Genomic DNA, 19,353 nt, shown 5'->3' on the forward strand with positions numbered 1-19,353 from the left:
AAAAGATGACTGCAAAAAATATTATAAGCAAACGCATGGTAAAAAGGATCGAAGGCAAAGATAAATTGGATTTGCTTTTGGAAATAATGAAAAAAATGTCTCCGGAGAAGTTTATCGTCTATCTTCAATTGTTGCTGGCCATTTCTAGACAGTCTGAAGAACAGGAAAAGGATGCAAAAAAGGGAGTGGAAAAATCTTTGCACGTGGACGCAACACTACAAGACGATACGAAGCAACTTATGAGAATAATGAAGGGTTTACTTAAAGCAATGAAACCCACACCTGGCTCAGAACTACACACTGTAGTTGCTGAGTTTGCTTCGCAAGACAGTAGCCAATCAGCAGTACAACCACCACCCAACCTACCACAGCATTTTCGTCCACCAGGGGTAGCAATTTGAGCATGATAAGTCTATCTTTGTAGTTCATATCCCAGTTTTGTATATATTTGGTGGCTTTACGTTGGTTTTTTCAAGGCGATTTATGTCTTGTAGTAGTTTGGATGCCACACTTTTGTTCCTATACAGCCTGTTCAAACCTTGTATGATCTAGAGAAGCAGTTAGTAAAGCTACTTGTAGCAGAAACTGACTCGTAGAGCATATACATGTGGATGGCAATCGAAATTTCTCAACTAAGACTACCTCTCCATAACCCAAAAGGCTTTTCCTCACAGTGTGTTTTATGGAGGTTCCACATTCCAATAATTGTTCAAAACATAATTACATGCCAAAAACACTAATTTTTTTGCAAAATCATGTAACCAATCTCACTCCTAGGGTCTAAATTAATGTTATGTGTATAGGTGATGGTAAAGCATGGAGTCACTGACGAGCAGTTGGATCATCCGGTGCTAGGTATAATTATGTCAGGAGCACATGCATGAATAGAAAAGCGTCTTACTATATAATTATATTATACGCGGATTTGATAACTTGAATTTCACTGCCTCATCATTTATTATGACATCACTCCATTAATTATTTTCATGCATGCATGTGCATAGCCTCGGCCTGGGATCGAGGCTAGCATGTGCACTGATTACAGCATCAGGAGTTAATTAATGCACTATTAGCCTCGATTCCAGGCCGATTAGTTAGTTAGTTTTAGTATTTTAATCGGCCTTGAATCGAGGCTAATGCACTATAGGATAGCATATTGATGAAGTGAGATTGTCTGTTAACAAAATAATACTGATCACACAATCATGATATTAAATGTATACCGAGAAGCACCCTAAAATGTTGGATATAAAATGCTAATGTCAGCTAATCTTGTGTTCAAATATCTTGTACTTATGAAATGCTAATTATAAGTTTCTACAGGTACTGGTTCAGTTGTCACTAGCAGTGGTGACTGTGACCGAGGAGAGCAACTCCGCCAGGAAGACATCTGGGTTGTTAATAGCAACCAGCAGCCCTGCACGACAAAGCAAAAACATCAAAAACATAATATTTAAAATGAAGTATACTCTTGACAGCATACATGAATGATTCCAACAAAAGAGGTATGTCACATGGTTTATGTACAAGTCACATGACTCACCCATGACATCAAGAAACTCTTGGAAGGACTCACAAGATTGCACCTCATCTTGGAATTCTGTCAACAGCTGCAGCAACAGATCGAACCATGATTAGAATGGACAGGCCTTTTCCCAATAGAATGGAAGCTATGGAATGTGCTGACACAGTAATTAGTTTTCCTTATCGGAGTCTGTGTGGGCATTTTTACTATCACTGCCATGTAAAATTGATGATTTTTACAAGGTCACCAAGTTTATAAGGATGCCAAAAGAAAATTTGAAGCATGCTGTATTAAATGCACTAAGTTTGATGTTCTAAATCAAAACTACACCAGAGTTACATAGCCTGGTCAAGTTCTAATGTAGAACTCGTTTAGCTGAGTCAGCGAGTGGCTAGGCTTGAACATGATTGCGATAACCGCAAACACAACAATACTATAGCTAGCTGCTTAAAAGAGTTCCTTCCATAAAAAACTGCATGCCTTGAGCTGTGCCACCTTTAATGAATCTCTGAATAATGGTCACGAGAAAAGCACTGAAGAGTAGTTCAAATTTTATCAATGCTGCATGTGTAGTATATTCAGTGCTGTTCCTGCTAACATGACTACATCAGACCAGTACTAGTGTAGAGCAAGCTCCAAACATTTTTTTTGGCATCATTATAATTATTAGGTAATTGCTACTAAATGAATTTGGTGACCTGGTAAAGATCATCACAGCTGTACCTTGTCGCTAGCTTCCAGCACGGTGCTATCATTGGTCCGGACGTGCTCCAGTAGAGCTGTGGGCAGGTCACTACCAGACACTGACAGTGTGGTCTTGAGGACTCAATGTAGACTGTCCACTAGTGAGAACATCATTAGCAGCGGCTTGTACACCGAGAACTCTGCTGGGGAGGACAAGGAGAGGCTGTGGGGGACGTATGTGGGTGGGGCCATGGATGAATGAGTGTATGTGTGTGTGGGTGAATAATAAAGCCAGTCACTATAAAATTATCATAGTTTAAAAAATATTTCGAAGATTTGTTGGCTGGCTTAATTAAAGAGTACGGATTAATTAACTACAATATTAATGGGTCTCATCAGATCTAGAGATGTAGTACCATGGACCCACCTCTTGATGAGGGAGGAGCTACTGTTCCTGGCATGGGCTAACACTAACAGTCTCTTGAGGAGGGTGGTCCGATGCTCCTCCCACTCACTCAACGACTGGATGAACAGTGACACCACCAGCTGGTACTGGGGACTGTCCAACTAGTGGGGGAGGGTGGCAAAGGTCAAGAGCAAGCCACGTACTATAAAAAGCGTACCATAAAAAGCGTTTTGCCATTAAGAGTAACATACAGTAGAAGGTGCAGCAATAATTATTATGGCTATTGTGCATACGCTGACATAATTATTACTATTATAGCAAACAATACTTAGAGTGTAAGGTTGACATTATTTGTAACCACTTGTGTTCATCTCGTAAGCGGAGGAGACCCAAGTGTCAGGAGCAGCTGCCAGGAAGGTTGCTAGGTTCCTCTCCTCTCTCTGGTAGCAGTGACTCCTGTGCAGGGTGGGAGCAGAGCAAACTATTAGGTATAAATTGTAAGTCCCCAATAAGAGGGTATAAGAGGGCATTTTGAGCTTAGAATGCACTGAAGAGAATAACGTATTGCTTACTAACAAACAAAACTTATCCCACACAAGCCAAATCTTTTTAACGCCTAAAAGAAAGCTAAAAAATGGGCACTGCAGACAATAATTATAATCAAACTTTTGAGAAGACAGATTAATTCGCTTACACGTTTAGCACACAGATTACATTTAGTTAGTGCTCACAGGTTCATGACGTGTGCTCCAACATGAAGGTAGTAGGGGAGCAGGTGCATGTTGCTCTGTGGACCACCCCCTCCACTTTCCCCACTGAAGGACTTCTCGTACGCAAACCGGACCAGAAGTAGTCGAATGTCGTGAGCGAGGGTATGGAAGGAGGGGTCAAATAGTCCGGTACGCTCTTGTAGGTAGCTGTGGAACCTGGATGTGTGTGTGTGGGTGGGATATTACCAGCTGACAGTATTTAGCTCGACAGAAATAGCTGACAATGTGTCTAGACAGTATAGATGCGTACCAGAGGAGGCGCGAAGCACTTAACCTTTGCTCATTAGGTCTCTAATTGCCGTTGTGTTAATTGCATGCCAGTCTCATGAATTAGCCGCCCTTCCTAAGTGAGAGACCTAGGAAGGGCGGCTGATTCGTGAGACTAACCAACAAGCTGAAAGACATCATGCAAGACAGCCTGGAGCAAAGAGCTTGCCATCAATAGAATCATGTCAGGGAACACTCCAAAACAACCATCTATGATTAAAAGAAGTTATATCCAGGACCATGCATGTACCACAGCAGAAGAGCCTGAGGCCTCCTTTTACATATACGTATAAAGTGGACCGTACATGCATGCTACATGCAACAAAGGCCAGCTATTGAGAAGCCTGGCCAAAATCTCATCCGCCCTGTGTTCGACTGTGGGCATGAATATAATGCTCATGATTTATATACAGCATACGAACGATTCAAACAAAATGGGTATGTCACATGGTTTAGGTACAAGTCACATGACTCACCCATGACATCAAGGAACTCTTGGAAGGACTCATATCACACTAGACAATAACGTTACCTCTTTAACAGCATAATACGTGTACCACTTTAGGGAATAGTTTACTTTAAGATGGTATGATTATAGCACGAGAACACAATAGACAAAAGAAGGTGAAGACTTTCATTAAACTGAATTTTACCAGAAAATATCCTAAAACAAATTCATAATATTAAAGTCATACACACAGAGCTGTATAGCAACAAGCTGCAGCAACAGATCGAACCATGATTAGAATAGACAATAACAAATTATTTAACGGCATAATACTTTTACCACTTTAGGGAATAGTTTACTTTAGGATAGTACGATTATATCACGAGGACAAAAGAAGGTGAAGACATTCGTCTCTATGATAAGAATGTGCTCTAGTACTTTAGTGAAGGGAACCAAACACCGAAAGGCATCAACATCAACAACAAAATCAGATACCGTATTACTAGAATGTTTTGCGGGTGAACAACCTTTGCGAATGAGCCAAATCAGCAGAAAATTTGACTCTTTGCGATCTAACTATTGCGTTCTGACAAGGATACATAATATACACAACGTACTTTTCGGGCCAACTTGTCTAATATTGCATCCATCGAACACTCGATCCAACAAAATATTTATAATACAGATAATAATAATAATTATGTTTACATGTGTTTATTAATGGCAGCTGTACCTTGTCGCTAGCTTCCAGCACGGTGCTATCATTGGTCCGCACGTGCTCCAGTAGAGCTGTGGGCAGGTCACTACCAGACACTGATAGTGTGGTCTTGAGGACTCGATGTAGACTGTCCACTAGTGAGAACATCATTAGCAGCGGCTTGTACACCGAGAACTCTGCCGGGGAGGACAAGGAGAGGCTGTGGGGGACGAATAATAAGGCTCATAATCCAACAAATTGTTTCATGTGTTGGCTGAAGTACAGATTAGCTTCAACATAGGATTATCAGGTCAATTATAATTGGGTATAGGTGGCAGGAGTAAAGTGTATCCAATAGAGAGATGTAGTTAACTATCTATATAGGTATGGGTGTGGTTGTACGGTGTGTGTGTTAATTCCGTGCGTGCACAGTGTGTCTACCTGCAAGCATATATGTACTTAGTGCATAGTTGTGTCCTCTATCTCACACTTGCATGGTAGTGATGATCAAAGTCCTCCTCACACACTCTGCATGGAAGCTGAGAAGCTCTTTAGAAATTCAACACTTCTAGTTTAGCTTTCTCACCAAGATTGACAAGCTGCAAATTATAAGCATTTATATATGCAACTACATGTGCACACACCTTTCCAATCTAAAGGTAAAACAATTGTTACCGTGCACACTGAAACTGAATTTTGAAGGAATGCATCATAATTATAGATATAGCTACATAGAGTCATATTATATAGTTTTACCAGTCGTGCATGTGCATGCAGAGGTAGTTCAATGTCTCAATGAATTATCTTTTTCGATTTTAGCAGCTACATCATAGCGATCAACAATAGGACTTCTCAGGCATTCACATATGTAAGGCCATGTGACTGGACATTCTGGATTAGGGACTTCAAAACGCTTGTTTACCATCTTGGTTAGACAGAGTCTAATATCATGGGGGTATTCAGCTTCAATACTTGTCAACTCTGACATATCCAGTCCAAAAGCCAGTCCTAGATTCAACCAACTAGTGCGAGCAGGCATCAACTTCTCACAAATTGTTTTAAGTCGAATGTCCTTTTTAGTCAACTCCGATGATGATCCTATAATTCACACATATTCAGTGTTTAATTTTAAGAATTGTTACAGCAGGATAAATATACATACGAGATTGAACTAATGCATTGCCAAGCTAAAAGCCTTTTATCCTTATCGTGCTGCATGAACAATCAAAAGTCGTCAATTATAGATTAGTGCTATGAAAACTGTCACATGTGAGGTACCACATTGTCCAAAACAGCGGATTGCTTCAAAGCCATGCATCTACATGTAACTCAATCAACGTGCAGCGCACAGTGTACATCATTGCTATAGAGCATGCTAATGCATAGCCTCGATTCCAGACCGCAGGGAAAAGCGGTCTGGTAACACTAGCTGTTTACGCATGCGCCAGAATTACCAAGAATCTTGGTAATCGTAAATTGTAGTATATTTATCAGTATTCTTATTCCGCATTTAGTTGTAAAACATTGATATCTGTTTCATTTATAATGATGTCATTGAAAAAAGAAATCTAGTCCAAGTTAAGTTGTAATGGCTGCTACCTTATCTTCTGCTTTCGGGTACGCGTTATCCTGTGTTGGAAAACCAGGTCTAGTCAAAGACAAGCAGCTGGAGGTGTTGAAGTGTCTGTACGCTGGTGTTTATGTGGGTACCGTACCGACCCACTATGGCAAGTCCATCTGCTTTCCAGACTATCCCTTTCTTGATTGATGTGAAGCTTGACAGGACCAGTGCACCTCTCTCTGAAAGAAGTGTTGTGATGGTGATTTCTCCTCTTATTTCTCTGAGTGAAGCCATCTTCAAAGTGTTGGTGTGTCTGTTTGACGTTCAGTGCCATTCTCTCTGGAAGGAAGTATTGTTGTGACATTTACCGAAAATTGGTCACAGAGTAAGTACACGAGGGTATCTGATCCGAGAACTGTGTGGCCTGAATGTGTTTACAATCCGAGGGACTTGTTGCTTGAGTGCATGTGTATCCGATCCGAGGGACTTGTTGCTTGAGTGTGTATCCGATCCGAGGGACTTGTTGCTTGAGTGTGTATTAATGGGTAGTGCTTTCAATCGTAAACCTATTGTGTAAATCAATAAGTAGTCCTCACATTATGTTACGTCACAGCCACTGTACTTATCCAACATTTATTTTTTACCCACAGGTTTAACTAATTTCTTATGAGATTGACTTGTCGCCTGAGTGTGTATCCGATCCGAGCCTCAAGTTAATGGATAAATCTACAGAGCTGAGGTTTTACTTAGCTGTCTCTGTCTACAGTACAGAGAGGTAGCCTCTCCTTTTTCCTTTTTTCTGTTCTTTATCACAATCGTTCAATAAGATAAAATACTGTTTTAAGTATAGGATAGACTACACCTAAGAGTAGAATATGTGTCTATGTAACCTCCGCGGTTGCGGTTAGCCCGAGGCGCAAAGCCGAGGGAATCTAACCGTAACCAAGGTGGTTACTAAGGCGCATATTCTACGAGTGGGTATGGTCTATCTAACTTGGACTTCATTGCGCATGCGCGAGGCGTGGTTATAAAAAGCCAGGTTTGGTGCGTAGCAACAGAAATTGAATTTGTGCGAGCTGGACGAGCTGGACGAGCTGTGAGAGACACCAGTTGACAGAAAAAGACAAGAAGACGGCTTTAAAACAACGAAAAACTACAGTAAACTTAGTAGAGCTTGTGAAACGCTTCTTGAAGATACTGGAAAGAACAGACAAGTAAAAAGAACCTAGAACTGACTGCAACACTACAAGAAGAAGAATGAAGCTCTGTGGTGGAGTGGAGGGGGTATAGAGCAGACTGGACCGGCATGGAACCTTAAAAAATTCAATAGAAAGTGTCAAGCGATTGCTGAAGTGTTTTTGATGCTTCCTGGCCCCCTGCCCATGCCCAACTGGAAAAACCAATACAAAGCAACAGTGGACATGGAAAGAATGGTATTGACTGAACAAACTATTGCTTTCTGTGTTTTTATAATGTTTTTGTCATCTTCTTGTCACTTTCACTAAAAATTTCATTCCAACTTTTGAGAACTCCTGCAAATTATTTGTCACTTCCTGTAGAATATGCGTCCATTTCCTGTAGAATATGTGTCCACTTCCTGTAGAATATGCGTCCACTTCCTGTACAATAAGTACCTTCTTGTAGATTATGCTTCCATGTAGTTTTTAGCCAATCAGATCAATTACAAATGATGTAATGTAGTCTAAACGTTTAATGAGATAAAATACGGTAAATAATTGTCCACCCACGCGCCAACAGTAAATACCAGGCCCACTATTGAAGGGGCTGGAGTCGAGGCTAGCTAATGTGTATTGGGGCAGGATATAAAAATAGGATGACAGTGTGGGATAATAAAATTATTGATCATGGTATCAGTGAGGGTCTTGAAAGCCAGCTTTACTGTCAGTATGTTCAGGTATATATAACTCTGGAGTATGAAGTCAATAAAGCACAAACACTCCATCATGCACAGCACTTAGATATAATATTATATCATGAACTTACCTCTTTGTGTGGCTGAGTAACTAGTCCCTGGGGTCTGAGGTACTGAGGAAAAAAGAAGTTGTTAAACCTCATTTACAACGAAATATTGTTACGTTCGCCCTGATTGTGCAAGGAGGATGAATCAATGTAACTAGTTTCAACATAGGATTTTCAGGACAGTATATATACACTTAGTGCTATCATTGGTCCGGACGTGCTCCAGTAGAGCTGTGGGCAGGTCACTACCAGACACTGACAGTGTGGTCTTGAGGACTCGATGTAGACTGTCCACTAGTGAGAACATCATTAGTAGCGGCTTGTACACTGAGAACTCTGCTGGGGAGGACAAGGAGAGGCTGTGGGGGGTATATGTGGGTGGGGCCATGGATGAATGAGTGTATGTGTATGTGTGTGTGAATAATAAAGCCAGTCACTATAAAATTATCGTAGTTCAAAAAATATTTCGAAGATTTGCTGGCTGACTCAAAAGAGTACGGTAACTACAATTACAATATTAATGGATCTCATCAGATCTAGAGATGTTGTACCATGGACCCACCTCTTGATGAGGGAGGAGCTACTGTTCCTGGCATGGGCCAACACTAACAGTCTCTTGAGGATGGTGGTCCGATGCTCCTCCCACTCACTCAACGACTGGATAAACAGTGACACCACCAGCTGGTACTGGGGACCGTCCAACTAGCGGAGGAGGGTGGAAAAGGTCAAGAGCAAGCCACATACCATAAAAAGCGTTTTGCCATTAAGAGTAACATATACAGTAGAAGGTGCAGCAATAATTACTATGGCTATTGTGCATATGCTGACATATTACTATTATAACAAACAATGCTTATAGTGTAGGGTTGACATTATTTGCATCCACTTGTGTTCACCTCGTAAGCGGAGGAGACCCAGGTGTCAGGAGCAGCTGCCAGGAAGGTTGCTAGGTTCCTCTCCTCTCTCTGGTAGCAGTGACTCCTGTGCAGGGTGGCAGAACAAAGCAAGATAATGTACACTATAAGATATAAATTGTAAGTCCCCAATCAATAATATAAGAGGGTATTTTGAGCTTAGAATGCACTGAAGAGAATAATGTATTGCTTACTAACAAACAAAGCTTATCCCACACAAGCCAAATATTTTTAAACATGCAGGCCACATTAATTAGTGCTCACAGGTTCATGACGTGTGCTCCAACATGAAGGTAGTAGGGGAGCAGGTGCATGTTGCTCTGTGGACCACCCCCTCCACTTTCCCCACTGAAGGACTTCTCGTAGGCAAAGCGAACCAGAAGCAGTCGAATATCGTGAGCAAGGAGGGGTCAAATAGTCCTGTACACTCTTGTAAGTAGTTGTGGAACCTGGGTTCGTGTGTGGAGGTGGGGTTATTACCAGCTGTACTCTTAAGGAGATCGTGGCTAAATAGTATTAGCAAGGTCGTATAAAAGAAGAGAGGGCATGCAACTCCTATATGAGCAGAGTTCAAATGTGGGCGGAGGAATGTGTGCATTTGTATGAAGTGCTAAAAATAGAAATTTCATTTCATGCACAGTCATGCACATTCATCCGCCCACGTTTGAACTCTGCTCATAATTATAGGAGTTGCATGCCCTCTCTTCTTTTATACGCCCTTGGTATTAGCTCTAGACAGAAATAGCTGACATGTGTCTAGACAGATATTAGCGTACCTTGCAACAGAACTCGAGAAGTTGGTATGTGAAATCTGTGAGAAAATGGACAATATATTAATCTAGTGGTGGCATTTTGAATACTAAACCTACTTATGTTCTGGCCTAAGCTAAACACGCACACACTAGCGGTTGTTATGACAGTTTATTACTGGTCAGCTGATATCTCACCTCGGGCCCCCATATTGGCAGCAAGGCGTTGCACTTGGTGTTGGCGTTCTGTAGAGTAGCACTCTCCCATTCGTCTCGACTCCGGGCAAGTCTGCAGAGGGAAGAAGTGGGGGTGGTGAAAATGACACAATCTACCTCCAAACATAGATACTATAGAGTGCACGGCATAATGTACATTGTACATCCTACAAACAATATATGCTCGATCATAACAACTGCTTATAACACTGTAGTGTGTCATGAGAGCTATTGTAACAGTGGACCAGCTGGACTTGCTAGCAACTAGAACACAAAGGTCATTATTTCCAGGGATATATTAGCAACAACGATAACTCACTTGTCTCTTCTTTAATTGTAGAGAGGTCTGTATTATATAGACAGTGCATGAGGACCACTTTCAGCAGCTTAATCCTTCACCTAACACTGGTAGTGATCAAAGTCCTCGATCCTCACACACACTCAGGAAGCTGAGATGATGGGCCGTGTTCATCGATTGCCATTATCTGACATCTAGAGGCCTAGCTCTTTGGTCCAGTGGAAGGAGAAACCACTAAATCGGGAATTTAAACACCTCTATAGTTCAGCTTCAACACGTTGCAACTTGAATATAATATTGCACATAATTGCGTATGCACACATTTCCAATCAAAAAATGTCTGTCCTTTCCTCAAGATAACGCGATTGTCATACAATGCACACTGAAACTGAACATATTTCTAAATAATATTAAAGGTTGGGCACCAGGAAAATTACGAAGGTTTTGAAAGAAATGGTTTCGAGCAACTCGTTTTGTAGCTTCTTTCACGAGACAATGTTATCTTCGATTTTTCAATGAGCTTGACCCCATCTTCCTCATATATACATCGAGTCATTACAATAATAATTAGTGTCGTATAATAATTATGCAGAAGAAGTAATCAATGGCTTGAAGAAGCAAAAGATTTATTTGTTAATTCTGTTTCAATTTCCTCAGCTATATCATTGCGTCCAACAATTTTACTCCTCAGGCATACACATATGTAAGGCCATGTGACCGGATGATCTGAATCAGTGAGACGCTTGTCTATAATCTCAGTCAGACGGCGTTGATTAGAGCAGTGTTCAGCTTCAATATTTTTCAACACTGAAGTATGCAAATCAAAAGCCAGTCCCAGATTGAACCAATCTTTCTCAGCATAAATCAGCTTCTCACAAATCGTTTTCAAAACAATCGGATTGGAGGACGACTGTTTTGTAATTTCTTTTGAGCTGGGATGCTCTTCCTCTGATGATTCTATATAATTCACACATAATTTGCCATTAGAAATTGCATGCTGAATGTACATACGACATTGAAGAGCTATATGCATTATCAAGCTATCTTTATCGTGCTGAACAATTAAAGTCATCCAATGATTAGTGCCATGGAAACTGTCACATAGTAAAAGTATCCCCCGAAGTAGATTGCCCCCCCCCCGACACAATAAAAATTTACTTCGGAGCAGTAGCATTAATTATTAATAATAATGCAAAGTTTATTATAGATCTAGAGGGACACATTGACAGATACGTATGGTCTACAAGTACAGGTGTGTATTAAAGTAGATAGTGTGACATGTGATGAGGATATGAATATATTTTTTGGCAGGGGACACTTCACTCTGACTCAATTACTTGTCTGGGGGGACAATCCATTCAGTGACAGAAAAATTCTCACAATAGTTTGTGGGATACCACATCGTCCGAAACAGCGGATTGCTTCAAAGCCATGCATCTAATTTATACTGGATTATTTATTCTGGATTATGTACACTGTGCACATGCGCACAGTGTACATAATTGCTATATAGAGCACACTTGTGGGCTAATGCATTGTAATGTGTATTGGGGCAGGATATAAAAATAGAATGACAGTGTGGGATATAATTATTCAGTGAGGGTCTTCAAAGCCAGCTTTACTGTCAGTATGTCCAGGTATATATAACTCTGGAGTATAAAGTCAATCCAGTACAAACACTCCATCATGCACAGCACCTAGATATATATATATATTTTATATGCATGAACTGACCTCTTTGTATGGCTGAGTAACTAGTCCCTGGGGTGTGAGGCACTGAGGAAAAAAGAAGTTGTTAAACCTCATTTACAACGAAATATTGTTACGTTCGCCCTGATTGTGCAAGGAGGATGTAACTAGTTTCAACATAGGATTTTCAGGACAGTATAATTATATACACTTATTACTTACAACGAATATATAGGTGCAAAGAACGACTCTGTTCGTCTAAATTGGTATTGTTCAGCAGAAACTTTACTGAAAGAGAATACTCATTTTCAGACAGAGTAAATATGTAATGGACGGCTGGGATAACTCCAAGTCGCTTAGCTGAAAATAGAGCGTTTGAGTAGCCATCGATATATCCTTTGGATAGCTACAAGACAGAAAGTGCACGCATGGAATGATGCATGTAAGTAATTACACAATCATGTGTATATATGTATTATTGTAATGCATGCATGCGTATATTATATCATATCAGGAGCGTCTATGTACAAAATCATGATGCCATTTGTCTGCAAATTCAAGTGCAATTTCACTGTTTAGCTGGTATTGAATTTAAATTCTGCTCATTGTGAATTATTCATAGCGTTTCGATTCATTGTATTTTCCAATTATCTGCAACTAGACATTTTGGCGATTTTACTCTCATTCGCACAAAATAGCAGAAATTAATACTCGCGAAATATGTCACCTTAAAGTTGTGTATCTTGTGTGAAAATTGGATAAAAAAAAAGCCTCCGAGAATGAAATTAGATAGGATATAGGTAAAACCGCTAAGTGCTGCTGACATTATTGTACTATGGTTAGATCAAACGCTTTATCAACCACACACATACAGAGCACTTCGCACATTACAAACGTGTGTTAGACGATAGTAAAACCGCAATAATATACATAGTAAGACGCTCCATCCCCTCATGTGCTCCTGATAGTGTACAGTAACACTAATTTTACCCCTCCTTCAAAGAGAGATCATGCTTTTTGACTTGTGTTTTGGTGTGCATGCAGCACTAGTATATAGTTAGGCATTCCGGAAGTGAAATTTTTTCGAAATATTTTTATCCGCATAATTAGAACACAGTTCGTGGCACAAAGTTGTAGAGGACTTAAAGTGTTGTTGAAGGACCTCAAAACGCTTTCTGGGGTTATCAAAGGTGCTGATTAACGAGGTAAGCTTTGTTTCTTCCCTTAGTGAACGCTTTTACCTGATGTTTATATGAAACTGTGGAGATATTCTGAATGCAAAAGAATGGTACTCTATCTTTCTGAAAGAAACACATATACATAATTAAACCATCATTAGATACATAGCCTGGCATGCCTAAATCATTCTGGGAGTGTACATATTTGACGCTAGACAATAAAAGGTCTGTTTACATAGTGACTATTTGTTTAGATAGGTTCTAATTTCCGATATCAAGGATCTGCACCCGTCCCACATAACTGTAGAAGACTCAAGTGTAGTTTAAATACCTCAAAACGCTTTCTGAGCTTATCAAAGGTGCTGATTAACGAGGTAAACTTGATTTTTTTCCCTCGGTGGGTATATGATACTGGAGATATTCTGGTAAATTTTGGTACTCATTCTTTTTACATGCATGTAGTTAAACATACATGTAGCCTGACAGTGTTATGCTTATGTCATTCTGGGAGTGTACATGTTTGACGCTAGACAATAAAAGTTCTGTTTACATAGTGACTATTTGTTATATAGGCACTAATGTCCGATGTCTAAGGTCTGTACCTGTGGCACAAGACTGTATATAGACGACTCAAGTGTTGTTTAAATTATCAAGGGTGCTGATCAACAAGGTAAGCTTGATTTTTTCCCCTTGGTGAATGTTTTCACTAGGTTTTTATATGACACTGGATTTATTCTGTGTGCAAAATTGTACATAGTTAAACCATCATTAGGTACATGTATACACATAGCCTGTTATGCTTAAGTCATTCTGGGAATGTACACTGTATATACAGCTACACAATTAAAGGTCTGTTTACATGTGACTATTTGTTTATATAGGCACCAATGTCTGATTTCAAGGATCTGTACCCCACCCTGACGTCTGTGGGGCTAACGTCTGAGCGTCTCTTGGCAGTAGCAGATGATTCTGACCAAGGATCAGATATTGAAGCTCTCAATGTGCCTGCATCACATATAACAAACCAGTTTGTTTTGGAGCTGTATAACTTCATGAACAGAAATTCGCCCTGCACTTTCTACGTGCTGTGGTGTTGGATGTCATCCTTGTTTTCAGCCAAACGCGAGCAAGAAGAATTTCCTACCATCAAATCGATTCGGCAAAGTGTGCTTCGCTTGTCTGCAAAGTTTATGAACCTAAAGAAAATGCCATCCTCCAGTGACAAGGTCACCATGATTGCTGAGTTTAAGGCTCACTTATACTCCTTACCTCGGGTCTTTGTTTCACAAGGCAAAGTTGTTGTTTCCACTGATACTGGTGGTGAGGGCAGTAGTTGCTCATCATGTGCAGAAATGAAGAATGTTGTAAAACAATCAAGACAGAAAATGTACGCTGCTCGAAGGAATGGACAAAAGCGAACTAAAAGGAGAGATGATACTATTAAGGATCAGGCCCAAGAACTCAAGAAAGACAAGAAAGCTATAGACATGCTCCAGAAACAGGCCACTAAGAGTGCCAAACAAGTGACTTCACTCAAGGCAAAGGTTGATCGACTGAGACACCGGGCTTCCTATTGGAAATCAAAGTTCTCAGAAATCAGTGGAGGTGAAAACTGTGAGGAACTGGATGAACTAGAACGAGAGTACGGACAGAAACAGAATCTACTTGTAGAAGAAGTCAGGAAGCTTGAATATGACAATGCTGAACTAAAGGACAAAGTTGATGAAGTGATGTCAGACAATATTGTCACATTCGAAGGGGGGAAATACACCAATGATGTCCGTGCTTGTTGTTATGAATTGCTTTCGCTTAATGTTGATGTCAACAATGTCCGGTCAGTGATTGAGAGTGTACTGACAAATCTAGTGCACAAGAAAGCTGACCGTCTACCCAAAAGAACTGCAGTCTGCCAGATGATGCTCGAGTGCTTGACAGTCGCTCAAGCACAACTAGGTGAACAACTGGGCTCTGAAGATGGTGAGCACTACACACTACAAACTGATGGTACGACCAAGCATGGCCACCATTTTTCCACATTTGATCTGGCCACTTCAGAAGAAACATACACTCTAGGGCTGCGACACGTGTTTTCAGGGTCAGCACAGACAACATTGGATACTTTCCGAGAGATTCTTGATGACTTAGATGTTGTGAGACAGGAAATTGGGCAGTCGAGCGTGTCATCAAAGATAGTATATAAGTTGAAGAACACCATGTCTGATCGACATGCTGCCGAAAAGCTCTTCTCTACTCTGTTATCTGATTACCGAGCTAGTATCCTACCTGACATTGTGGACAATTGGGACGATATGACTAGTGGGGAACAAGAACAACTTACCCGGATGAATAACTTTTTTTGTGGGTTACATTTTCTGATCGCCTTAGCAGACTCAGCAGAAGAGACACTAAAGGTATGGGAGGCTGCAAACAGTGAGGAAGAAAGCACCCCAAATTCGAGGAGCTCAGGAACACAAAGGCTCATACGGACAGCATGCAAAGCATTCCACCACCGCGGGTCTGAACAGTCTGGTTGCTCCACTCATTTCAGAACCTTCTTACGACAGAATGGAATAGCAAGGCTACCACTAGCTTCCTTTATTGGCAATAGGTTTAACATTCTATTCTATGATGCTGCAGGAGTGTTCTTCTTGAAGTCACACATGACAGAATATTTGTTGAAATACCATGGGGCAAATCTCAACCTACTCCTGCAAGCTGTTCTGAAAGACCTCAAGTCACCACTTCATATCGCAGGGTGCAAAGCTTTGGGAATAATTGACAAGTTGGTTAGTGGTCCTTTTTGGCGCTACTTGCAGACCTCTACATTGTCAATCCTGAAAATGGGTGAAGTCTATACCAAGATGAGAGACAGGATGCAAAAGTGGAGTGACGACGCTCAGTGTGTTTTAGACAACGAAGCCATTTTGTTCCCAGAGACCACATCGTTTCAGGACGAAGTGATGGATGCATTGTACGCTGAGACAGAGAATGATGCACTAGTTCAGGAGTTGCTTCAATTGTTATTTAAGAGCTTTGCCCTAACAATGGAACGACTAATGCCTGACCACTTACCTGGAGGTGAATTCCATGCTGTATCAGATCCTGTCATTGTGGCACAGACATCATCAGTACCTTTGAGTAATGTAATGCCAGAGCGGGATTTTGCCCTTCTCGACAGGTTCATGGGTCAAAAACCAAACGCTACTTACATTGCACTGGAGTCTATGATCTTATTCTCCCAGAACAAGACATCTGCTTGGCTCAGACAGAAGAGTGAGGAAGAAAAAGAGAGACTTCTGAATGCTGCTCGTAAACTCTCCAAAGTCCACAAACAAAATTTTCGGAAACGGACTGACGAAATCAAAGCAAAAAGGTTGGAATTGCTTCTGCAAAGAGAACGTGAGCTGTCAAAGAAACATGAGAAGGAGCTAAAGGACAAGGAAGAGCTAACTCTAAAGATACAAACTTATGGCCTTTGGACCAGCAGTAGTGAGGTACAGCTACAGTTGAGTAAGATGAAGACAAAGAAATCAAAATTAGAAGGTGTGAAAGCCCAGATCAACTTTCGCCGGAAAGTGCTCAGTCAGCAAAATGAAAAGCACCTGTTCCAATTTTCTCATGATCGTCGGCCCTTGACAGTTCAAGAACTGTGTAGCAACCTGTCTAAGTTGCTTCTTCCCGTACCAACACATGCACAGTCAAGAGTACCTGAACACAGTGATCTTGTGAGAGACCCCGAACTACTTTTGTATAGGCGAGTCAAACATCTGTTCACCGTTGATGGCACTGATGTTTGGTACAGTGGAACTGTGATTTCCTATGATGCTGTGTCTAAGCAATTTAAAGTAGCATACGACAATGAAGAAGAAACATTCTCTTTTCCTCTGCTAGATGATTTACTTTGTGGTGACTTAAAGATTTTATAATGCATAGTCATGTCTATTGTCATTTTTTATTCTGTTTCTTTTGTCATTTTTATAATCTATATTTCTGTGTCTTTTGTCATTCTTATGATATAATCTGATTCTCCTGTCTTTATTCTCTATGTGTGTCAAATTTGATGTTATAAAACTCAATACAACCTTAGAAATATGTCTTTAACTAAAGCCTACAGTTGGAATTCAATTGGAATGTGCGGTTTGTGCCATTTCCTGTGTTCTAATTTAAGGAAATTGTGGAGAAATTTTACAACACTTATAGTGTGCTAATCAAGCTCTAACTCTGCAACAGTTGAACCAATCGCTACTTGTCATATATCATTTTGATCAGAAAAGACTGTAGAATAAGCTAGTGAGCAAAGCTATTGCATGCAGTGTAGTTTGAATTTCCTGCGAAATCACTAATATAGTACGAGAAGGTAAAGTAACTACAAACTAACTCACAACGGATGACGATTGCATAACAGTCCAATTACGGTGGTGTGTCTGGGAGTTTTCTATCTCCATCTCCATTTCATTTTCAATTTCAATTTGACCTCGATCCATCAATTCTTTTGTGAAACCATCTCTTTCAAGCTCCTCTCTAATTATCTGTAATAATGAAACTCATGCGATAATGTTACACTGGCAGGTTAGGCTCAACATCAGCAATCAGCTACGAAATACGTGCATGCATACAACACGCATATCACTCAGGAAACCTATACCTCTAAATGAGTGTGTAGATCCCAACAGATCACACATTTCACGTCAATTATGACAACGTTACGCAGTAAGTTCGTTCTGCTAAACAGCAATGCACTGTATATCTTCTCAGTTGGAAAACCTAATAATTTTCACAAAATAGTAAACCAACTGAAACTAGTGAGTTGGATGGATCCATAGCGTTCGCCAATAGGAAAGTGTCCACCCTCCAGGATCTCAAACTTTTTGCTCTGATCTGTTGCTCGAGCAAAGACTAGTCTTTGTTGATGGTCAGAGTTTAAGCTCGCACAGTGCTGTATTTCCAGGGTGAGAGGCCTCTTGAACTGCACCTGGGGCTCACATTTCACATGATAAATTGAACTGAATAGTTCCGAGTTTGTGGGAATCTCGAAGTCAGTGGCTAAGTCAAAGGATATGTGTAGGACACACATATTGATTCCTTTAGGTAGGCAATTCTCTGGGAATTTAATTTTAAATCCAAACTTGCTGAACTCTTGAGATTTATTGGTGACTTCTAAAAAAGATTCTCCAATGTGACCTGTGATTCAAACGGTATTGTACAGCTAGAGAGCAAGCTAAACAACACCATTAATATTCTACTGCACAACACTACGTTATACAGAAATAGCTCAAAAATATCAATAAAACCTGGTGATGGTTTGGATTCGGTGCTATTGCGTTTCCTAATTGTTGACTCTTCATTCCTTCCAGTAGAGAACTCGCCTGAAGCTGAATAACAAACATATCATCACATAAAATTATTAGCCCATGCAGCATCAGCTCCATACATTTCTGGTGACCATCGAAACTGGCTGCCCAAAGAGGGGTCTCTCCCGACTGTACATAGGAAGAAAACAATGTAAACAGCATGTTGTGGGAAAAGTGTTTGTACAACAAAACCAACCATGTTCTGAGTGTTGACTGTAGCCTTGGCAGAGATAACCTTTACAATCTCGTCATGTCCATTCCTACTGGCTATATACAGAGCTGTCTGGTTGTCCTGTTATAGACCATAAACCATATAATTATATATCACAGCAACTGGACCAGCTAATTGTACACTCTCCACTACTCAGTCCACTCATACACAGAGGTGACAGTACACACACTCAACCATGGAATCAGCAGACACCGCATGACTCACATTAGTCTTGATATTGACATCAGCCTTGGCCTCCAACAACATTCTAACAACTCCACAGTGACCATTCTTACTGGCCATGTACAATGCCGTCCAACCATTCTGTTAGTGTACATATCCAATAATATATCACATGACTATCTATTCTAACGTCCAGCCAGTGCTAGCTGATCTCTACACAAATATG

At 40.5% G+C, this 19,353-nt stretch overlaps 3 protein-coding genes across 7 annotated transcripts in view; 1 reads left to right on the forward strand and 2 right to left on the reverse strand.

Annotated features, from left to right (window-relative positions):
• Positions 1-1,165: 1,165 nt before the first annotated feature.
• On the reverse strand, positions 1,166-17,911 carry LOC135342754 (protein purity of essence-like). Of its 5 annotated transcripts, XM_064539602.1 has the most exons (21): positions 17,765-17,911; positions 12,427-12,610; positions 12,250-12,291; positions 10,537-11,472; positions 10,200-10,290; positions 10,029-10,063; positions 9,517-9,701; positions 9,235-9,319; positions 8,901-9,040; positions 8,531-8,697; positions 8,363-8,404; positions 5,554-5,895; positions 5,286-5,396; positions 4,834-5,017; positions 3,636-4,167; positions 3,347-3,541; positions 2,977-3,071; positions 2,637-2,776; positions 2,249-2,432; positions 1,544-1,610; positions 1,166-1,417 (listed from the first exon to the last, which is right to left on the reverse strand). In XM_064539602.1, exons 7-12 carry the CDS (start codon positions 9,564-9,566, stop codon positions 5,582-5,584), a joined length of 798 nt encoding a protein of 265 aa, XP_064395672.1. In that variant the 5' UTR covers positions 9,567-9,701; positions 10,029-10,063; positions 10,200-10,290; positions 10,537-11,472; positions 12,250-12,291; positions 12,427-12,610; positions 17,765-17,911; the 3' UTR covers positions 1,166-1,417; positions 1,544-1,610; positions 2,249-2,432; positions 2,637-2,776; positions 2,977-3,071; positions 3,347-3,541; positions 3,636-4,167; positions 4,834-5,017; positions 5,286-5,396; positions 5,554-5,581. The 5 variants fall into 5 exon arrangements, with proteins under 5 accessions (XP_064395672.1, XP_064395673.1, XP_064395671.1 ...); XM_064539603.1 differs by lacking the exon at positions 3,636-4,167 and having other exon boundaries at positions 5,292-5,396; XM_064539601.1 differs by lacking the exon at positions 3,636-4,167.
• Positions 13,256-17,427, forward strand: LOC135342598 (uncharacterized). The gene is made up of 3 exons (XM_064539372.1): positions 13,256-13,409; positions 13,955-14,052; positions 14,264-17,427. The coding sequence occupies exon 3, from the start codon at positions 14,270-14,272 to the stop codon at positions 17,306-17,308; it is 3,039 nt and encodes a 1,012-aa protein (XP_064395442.1). The 5' UTR covers positions 13,256-13,409; positions 13,955-14,052; positions 14,264-14,269; the 3' UTR covers positions 17,309-17,427.
• Positions 17,912-18,403: 492 nt separating the features above from the next.
• Positions 18,404-19,353, reverse strand: part of LOC135342592 (ankyrin-3-like) — a 40,115-nt gene continuing 39,165 nt past the window's right edge. Inside the window, exons 21-24 of the mRNA XM_064539363.1 lie at positions 19,170-19,268; positions 18,930-19,025; positions 18,814-18,862; positions 18,404-18,754 (exon numbers count right to left, since the gene is read on the reverse strand). Of these exons, the coding sequence (XP_064395433.1) occupies positions 18,540-18,754; positions 18,814-18,862; positions 18,930-19,025; positions 19,170-19,268 (459 nt within the window). The 3' untranslated portion in view covers positions 18,404-18,539. The remainder of the gene's footprint in view (positions 18,755-18,813; positions 18,863-18,929; positions 19,026-19,169; positions 19,269-19,353) is intronic.

Source organism: Halichondria panicea, chromosome 10 (assembly GCF_963675165.1).
Source record: "Halichondria panicea chromosome 10, odHalPani1.1, whole genome shotgun sequence".
NCBI lineage: Eukaryota > Metazoa > Porifera > Demospongiae > Suberitida > Halichondriidae > Halichondria > Halichondria panicea.